The 8,408-nt window shown below is 44.8% G+C and overlaps 1 protein-coding gene across 1 annotated transcript; it reads left to right on the top strand.

Moving 5' to 3' along the window:
• The first annotated feature begins 2,175 nt into the window (after nt 1-2,175).
• Nucleotides 2,176-6,134, top strand: LOC142172768 (uncharacterized). The gene is made up of 5 exons (XM_075236447.1): nt 2,176-2,331; nt 2,389-2,459; nt 3,155-3,376; nt 3,803-4,608; nt 5,746-6,134. The coding sequence occupies exons 1-5, from the start codon at nt 2,176-2,178 to the stop codon at nt 6,132-6,134; spliced, it is 1,644 nt and encodes a 547-aa protein (XP_075092548.1).
• Nucleotides 6,135-8,408: the final 2,274 nt, after the last annotated feature.

The raw sequence follows: 8,408 nt of genomic DNA, 5'->3' as shown, positions 1-8,408 counted from the left end.
ATGGATTCGACCCTGGGCGGAATACTCAAGTTATATTTGCAACGTCCGCATTGTCCTTTTTATAAGGCATAGTTGGGCGTGATCAAATTTTGGCGCCGTTGCCAGGGAATTAACGGAATTATCAATTACCATTGATAGAAATACAACAAATTCTTAGTATAGTCAGTCTTCTCTACACCAAGATTTGATTGAAAATTTTTGACGTTTGTTGACGTGGTTGCACAGGTGCATGCCTAGAAACTCTACGAGGACTGGAGAAGTACTTGAAGGACTCTCAGACCCAGAGAAAACATTTCGAATATTGAACCGTGCCAACAAAAGACTTCAACAACCTCATCAAACACACAACCTCGAAATTGACATGGGTGACGTAGACAACGTCAATGGAAACGTCAGAGATAAGGCACTTCCTGTGCCTGAGGCTGTACTATATGACTGGGCACAACCCACAGCTGACAATCTGGCCACTGCCATTGTTGTGCCCGCGATACAAGCTGAATCGTTCCAGATCACGAACAACATGCTGCACTTGCTGCAAAACAATGGATTATTTTCTAGGACACTAGCCGAAGATCCTCAACAGCACTTGAAGAACTTCCTATCGATTTGCAAAACTCAAAGGCAACCCAACGTAACTCCGGAAGCAATCAGACTGTTATTATTTCCATTCTCGGTGACAGGAGCTGCTCAGGTCTGGCTAAACTCACTCCCCATAAACTCTATAGAAACTTGGGACGAGCTAGTCAAGCAATTTCACATCAAGTTCTACCCGCCCAACAAAATAGCTCAACAAATTGATGAGCTCGTGAGCTTTAAACAGAAACCAATGGAGACACTGCATGAGACATGGAGTCGGTTTAAAGGAATGTTGGTTATATGTCCACACCATGGTATTCCAGATCAGATGTTGGGACAATGGTTTTACATGGGACTGTCAGATAGCATGAAGAACATTGTAGATGCCTCAGCTGGTGGGGCGTTTTTGAGCAAAACTTGGAGAGAAGGTCAGATTCTGCTTGACAAAATGGCTCAAAATTCGGGGTGGATGACGAGGAATGCACCTATCACTCCAGTGGTACACTCAGTGCCTTTTGACCCATCAAATTCCATGGCTGAAAATGTGGCGACCCTTTTGACACAGATGAGCATACTCACCAAAAAGGTGGAGGAATCAGGGCAGAAATAGCAAGTGCACATTGTAGATACCACCAATGGGGGCTTGTGCACATCTTGCATTAGTCAGCCAATTGGTAATCCGTGGAATGCTGAACACGATGATCATCATCAGCACCCTGAAGACATGAACTATGTGTCAAACTATGGAGGCCAGAGATAGGGCAATCAGAACTGGGGTCAGCAAACTCAGCAGCCATACAGACCACCTCAGCCACAGTACAACGCTGGAAACATGGGAGGTATGAGACCCCCAACAATATGGCACCTTATCCAAGGTCACAGGGGTACAACAGTCAACAACAAAGGTATCTCCTACCTCAGCAACAGCATGGTGGAAGGCAAGAAGATGGGTTCACAAGACTTGAAACAATGATGCAGCAGGTGATTGGGTCCAATGCAAAAATAAATGAAAGAGTAGATGCACATGACACAGCAATCAAAAATATTGAAGTGCAATTGGGCCAAATTTCAATGTCTCTGAACAATCGTCCTCAGGGGACATTACCTGCAAATACCCAAATCAATCCTAAAGATCAGGGCCCGAAGCAGCTGATGGCGGTGAGTCTCCGTAATGGCAAGGATCTTGATGTAGAGCAGTAGAGAGCTCGTGACAATATATAGGCTGAGACACTCATTCAGGTACCCATTGAGCTAGATGATCCCACAAGGCTGACAGATGTGACAATCCAGCCTGCTCAGGAAGAAAAGAATACTCAGCAGGAGACTACGAAAGTTGCTGAAGCAGTTGAAGAGCCGGTAGTAGAGATAGTAGCTGAGAAAGAAAAGTCCCAAGAGATTGGGAAGAAAATACCTCCTGTTCCATTTCCACAGAGGTTGGCCAAGCATCAAAAGGAGGAGCAGTACAAAAAGTTCTTTGAGATGCTCAAGCAAATTTAGGTTAATATTCCATTGATTGAAGCTTTAAAGGAGATGCCTGGATACGCAAAAATGATGAAAGATTTAATATCCCGGAAATTTGACTTCCAAGACTTGGCCACAATGACACTTACTCAGACGTGCAGTGCAGTGGTAACTAGACCTGTTGCTGAAAAGCTCTCTGATCCAGGGAGTTTTACTATTCCATGCACTATTGGAAACTTTGCTTTTGCGAAAGCACTTAGTGATTTAGGGGCCAGCATTAATCTTATGCCCCTGGTCATTTACAAAAGGTTAGGCATTGGGAGAGCTAGACCCACCTCTATGTTGTTGCAGCTAGCTGACAGGACTGTGAAACGTCCATTTGGGATCCTTGATGATGTGCTTATTCAGGTGGGGAAATTCGTGTTCCCTGTAGATTTTGTGATATTGGATTGCAAAGTGGATGAAGAAATTCCTATCATCTTAGGAAGACCATTCTTGGCCACAGGGAGAGCTCTTATTGATTGTGAGACCGGGGAACTTAAGATGAGACTCAATGACGAAGAGATTGTATTCAATGTGCAGAAGAAGGCATAGTCTTGGGGCACCGGGTGTCAAGCAAGGGAATAGAAGTAGATCAAGCAAAGGTTGATGTAATAGCAAAGCTGCCTCCACCAACTTCCATCAAAGCAATCAGAAGTTTTCTTGGACATACTGGTTTATACCGGCGGTTCATAAAAGACTTCTCCAAAATCACCAAACCTCTCTGCAAGTTATTAGAGAAAGATCACCCGTTTGTATTTTCTGATGATTTCAAGGTAGCGTTTGAGGAGTTGAAGCAGAGGCTGGTCACAACACCCATCATTGTTGCCCCCAACTGGGAGCAACCATTCGAACTAATGTGTGACGCTAGTAACTACGCAGTGGGGGCAGTGCTGGGCCAGTGGAAGGACAAATTGATGCACCCAATCTACTATGCCAGCAGAACGCTGAGTGGAGCCCAGTTGAACTATACGGTGACTGAAAAGGAGATGCTAGTTGTGCTATTCGCATTCGACAAGTTCCGATCCTACCTGATAGGATCAAAGGTAATCGTCTACACTGACCATGCCGCTCTCAGGTACTTAATAGAAAAGAAAGACTCTAAGCCATGCCTGATTCGTTGGGTGTTGCTGTTGCAAGAGTTCGATCTTGAAATATGTGACCGCAAGGGCACTGAGAATCAAGTCGATGATCACCTATCACGACTTGAGGGGGCTGAAAATGCAATTGAAGTTGAGGAAATTCTGGAAACTTTTCCGGACGAGCAACTGCTCGCCACCACTCATCAGGAAGCGCCATAGTATGCAGACTTGGCCAATTACCTGGCCAGTGGTATAGTTCCTCACGACCTTTCATCGGTCCAGAGGAAATGATTTTTTCGTGAAAGCCGCTTGTACTATTGGGATGAGCCCTATCTCTTTCGAATATGCATGGATAACATGATCCGGACATGCGTCTCTGAGATAGAACAATCTTCTATTTTGCAGGCTTGTCATGCATCGACTTATGGTGGACACTTTGGAGGGATCAAGACAGCAGCAAAGGTGCTAGAAGCCGGATTTTTCTGGCCGACTGTGTTTAAAGATGCTCACTCATGGGTGAAGGGTTGTAATGAATGTCAACGCACTGGGAACATTTCCCGGCACCACGAGATGCCCATGAACCCAATTCAGGAGATAGAAGTGTTCGACGTCTGGGGGATTGATTTCATGGGTCCCTTCGTCAGCTCCTATGGCAATAAGTACATCCTTATTGCTGTAGACTATGTGTCCAAGTGGGTGGAAGCTGTAGCGTTTCCTACCAATGATGCAAAAGTGGTGGTGGGGTTTCTAAAGAAGAACATATTCACCCACTTTGGGACACCACGTGCGATTATCAGCAACGGAGGCACTCACTTCTGCAATAGAGCCTTCGAGAAGTTGCTTATAAAATACGATATGCACCACAAGGTGGCTACTCCATACCACCCGCAAACTAGTGGACAGGTTGAGGTATCCAACAGGGAAATCAAGAGTGTGTTAACGAAAACTGTGAATGCCACAAGAACTGATTGGGCAAGGAAGCTAAATGATGCACTCTGGGCCTACAGAACAGCTTTCAAGACACCAATTGGTATGTCACCATACAAGTTAGTGTTTGGGAAGGCATGTCACCTACCTGTAGAACTCGAGCATAAAGCGTGGTGGGCACTGAAACAACTAAACTTAGACATGGAAGCTGCGGGCATGTCAAGAGTCACAGAATTGCATGAGCTCGAGGAGTTCAGGTATCTTGCTTTTGAGAGCACAAGGTTGTACAAAGAGAGAATGAAGAGGCTACACGATCAGAACATTGTTGAGCGAAATTTCAAACCTGGGGACATGGTATTGCTATACAACTCAAGACTGAGGTTGTTCCCGGGTAAGCTGAAGTCACGATGGTCTGGACCATTTCGAGTAGTTGAAGTTTTCCAGTCAGGAGCGGTTGACGTTGCCACTGAGAATGACTCTCGTACATTTAGAGTCAATGGTCAGAGATTGAAGTTGTATGTGGGTATGAGCGAGCCCAAGGAAGGGTCTCAACTGCAGTTGACTGAACCACGGAGGTCGAGCAAGCTTTAACTACACTCATCTGGGTCGTGCCGCGACGTTAAATCAGGCGCAGCATGGGAGTCAACCCATGAAATTGTTGTAAGTGTAACTCTTCTTAAAATAAAATTAAAAAAAAAGGGCGTCAGAATCAGAGATGGGGTCAGGCCGCGGTTCTACCGCGACTGCGGTCAAACCGCAGTCAAGAGGGCCATATGAACTTGGCCTACCGTGGTCCTACCGCGACCGCGGCAGAACCGCGGCAGACGCAGATGGGGTCCAGGTAAGTTTTTTTTTCTGTTTTGTTTTAATTTTTTTTCTTTTCCCCTTTAAACAAAATACCCTCCCACCTACCACTAAACCCTCTCCCACCAGCCCAGAACCACAAACAAAAAATAACCCCCATTCCTTTCTCTCTAACCTCTCTCTATCTTCTCTCTTCTCCTCTCATCTTCACAAAACTTCATTATCATCCTCCCCTACTTTCCACCTTCACCACCCACTTTCCCTCAACAAAACAAGTAAGCTTCTCTCTCTCTCTATTTCATCTTCTAACTTAGTGTAAATTTGATCTAAACTTATTTAGTTAAACCCTAGGTAGGAATAGTGTAGATTTCCTTTCAATTTTTGCTTCTTCTCTTTGTTTTATTGTTGTATTTGCTTCTTGTGGATTTATTTGGTGCTAAAATGGTTGAGTCTTTCTTCTACTTCGATTGTGGAGGTTGTTTAGATGTTTTGGAGGCCTAGAAGCAATTTATGCGGTGTAGCTTGGTGGTGGGACCTTTTTGGTCGGGAATTTAGGGCTTGTGGTGCTATTTTGAGGCAGTTTGGGCCTACCCTAGGTTGTGGTGGTATTGTATTTGGTAAATGGTGGTGTTATTTTTAATGTGACTCACTTGAAGGAGTAAGTGTGGGTGTTGTATGCTTGTGGGGCCATTGTGGAGATTGTAACTTTGAACACATGACGAGTTGAGGGTTTGGCATAGTGTCTAAATGGAATAAATGGGAGATATTATTTGGTGCCATCGGGTGGTGAAGTCTGAGTAACCATCCGGCTGGCACATGTAGGATATATTTGATGGTTCTTCTGTATTCTTTGCAGGTCATATGGCTCGTAAAAAGCAGAAGAGATCGGCAGGCACGTCCCAACAGCCTACTTATGATGCTTCTAGGTTCGAATTCGAAGTGGCAGAGGATGAATTTCATGCCAAGGCCTCAAAGAGCTTCATCCCTGAAATACCGATTGACAGGGCAACCCTCCGTACAGAAAAGGAGGAGATGTATGAGGAAATCCGGCGGAGGGAAATGGAGTTCTTATTTGATGAACCTGAAACAGTGAACATGATGCTTGTACGGGAGTTCTACGCGAACTGCCTAGCTCATATGCTGTGGGAGGTGACTGTGCGAGGCACATGGGTAGATGCCTCAGTGGAAACTATTCGACAGGTATTGCGGCTGCCCCGGTTTACTGGTGACATCGACTATTACTAGGACGCCCCAGGTGTCACTTGGGATACTATGACTGATGTACTCTGCGCAAGGGGGCAACCAATCTGGATACGTGACCACATCACCCTGAACTCCAATTCGTTCACCCATTTGGCTAAGTGTTGGCTCACTGTCATTTGCAGCCGGTTCTTGCCCTCAAGCAATACGACTGATGTGAACTTCCAAAGAGCCCTTTTGACGTGGTGCTTCATCACAAAGAAGGATTTTGATGCGGCAAGGCTTATTGGTGACGAAATGATTATACGGTCCCCGCTGAGGTCAAAAGGATTCTACTTTCCCTCCCTGGTGACTACATTGTGCCTGTGGAAGAATGTCCCCACAAATCCTGATGATGGAGAGTTGCCCCCTAAAGCAGCCTTCAAAGCTTCGAGCATCAGAGTGGGCAGGGGTGCACGCACGACTATTGAGATCGATGATGAGGATGATGACCCGGTTCTTATGGCACTATCTAAGAGATCCTATGACAGTGCCGGACCCTCTCGGCGCCCCCATGCTGGGTCTGGCTTATCCAGATCACAGTCCACCCATCCTATGTTGCGTTCTATGGAGGAAGAGGTCTCCGATTTTCGTACCTTGGTGGAGGGCCTACACACGCATATGGATGCCATGACTCAGAGGCAGGCCAGGTCTGAGAGCCGATTCATGTCCTGGTTCCTTACTTTGGGGAGAGCTTGCCATGTGGACCCCAGCACAGTCTCCGACTCTGATTAAGTCTCAGGGAAGTCTTTTTACCCTTCTGCTCTTTACCTTCTTGATATGACATGGGGACATGCCATGACTTTAAGTGTGGGGTGAGAGACTTGCTTTAGTGATATGTGTACTATACATAGACATTGTGTATGTTGTAGCATGAAATTGATGTTGTTGTATACAATTGACTGTACTTATATGAGGAGTCTGACTTAGACCAACGACAGACACTTGTCGACGGGTCTCTTGAGGGTCCAAATTGGATTTAAAAAAAAGGTAGAAGACTCTTCCTGAGGACGGACCACTTGGACAAGTACTCTTGAGGGAAATAGTCCATGAATTTTTTTTCTTCTTCTTTATTTTTTTTTCCTTTTTAGGCAGTGTAGTAAGTCCCCCTTGGTTTTTCTTTTGGCCACGGTTCTTTTCCAAGGGTTTTTCTTGAACCGGGTTAGGTAGATTTTCCTTTTGTAGTTAGGACTAAGATGGGTAAAGGCTAGAATGCTACCCTGGATGTACACACCTGCAAACAACTAAAATGAACTTAAGAGTGTGACGTCTAGGCTCAGTTGTGGACTTGTAAATCTATGCCTTAATTTTGCACATCTTGCTTTGCTTGAACGCTCATATGAGTGTGTTGATAAACTGATTCAGAATGAGTTACATGCTAAGTGTGTGAGATTTTACTTGCATTCTGTGCTTGCATGCGATACCCAGAACTTGCCCTGTGTGTTTGCAAAGCGAAATAGAAGCTGTTGGGTTTTAGAGATGATAGAGACATTTCTTTGTGTAAGCCTATATATAATGGTGAATCCACCTGTCTATATTGCCATAGTTAACCTTTTGATCTTGAAGCCTGTTCTTTGATAACCCTATAATGACCCATATCCCTGTGTTTGAATAGCTGATTGTTTGAACCTATACCTCCGAGAAGCACTTGAATCACTAAGGAACATACAAAAGTCAAAGTGTGGGGTGGTAGAGAGTTAGCGAAAAAAAAGGGGGAATCAAGAATGAATCGTTTGAATAGTGCACTGGCATTTAAAAAAAAACAAGAAGCCCAGTTGCACCTAAAGAAAAGTAGGGGTCACCTGTGAAACAAAAATGTGGAGGAATGATTAGGTTGAGCAGGGAAATTGAGATAAAAGGAAGTGTGTATTAAAAGTGCTTAAGGAGGTTAGTCACTACATCCAAATGTATCCTACCCGACCCTTAGCCTACATTACAACCAAATAAAGACCTCTTGATCTTTGACTAAACCAGCTCGATTAGTAGAGTACTACACTATGGGCAAGCTTATGGTGTGTCTGTGTGGCATGTGAATGTTCTTTGCTGAGAGTGAGTGAATTCTTTCTATCTTCGGTTCCTTGTGTTTGAATTTTATGCGTGTGGAACTTCTCTCAGATTTTTGATGTGAGGGAATGTGACTCGGGAAGGAAAAGTAAGTCTTCACCTCTGTTAGAGTAACTAGAGTGAGCGCAAGTATGTCATGGCAGTAGAGTCTGCATCTGGGGTATGACTGGCACATTGCTTAGGTGGTTCCGTCAAAATGGCGGGTGTGACATACTT

Source organism: Nicotiana tabacum, chromosome 18 (assembly GCF_000715075.1).
Source record: "Nicotiana tabacum cultivar K326 chromosome 18, ASM71507v2, whole genome shotgun sequence".
In the NCBI taxonomy this organism is placed as follows: Eukaryota; Viridiplantae; Streptophyta; class Magnoliopsida; order Solanales; family Solanaceae; genus Nicotiana; species Nicotiana tabacum.
The sequence above is the reverse complement of the archived record's forward strand: the minus strand, read 5'-3'. Positions and strand labels throughout refer to the sequence as shown.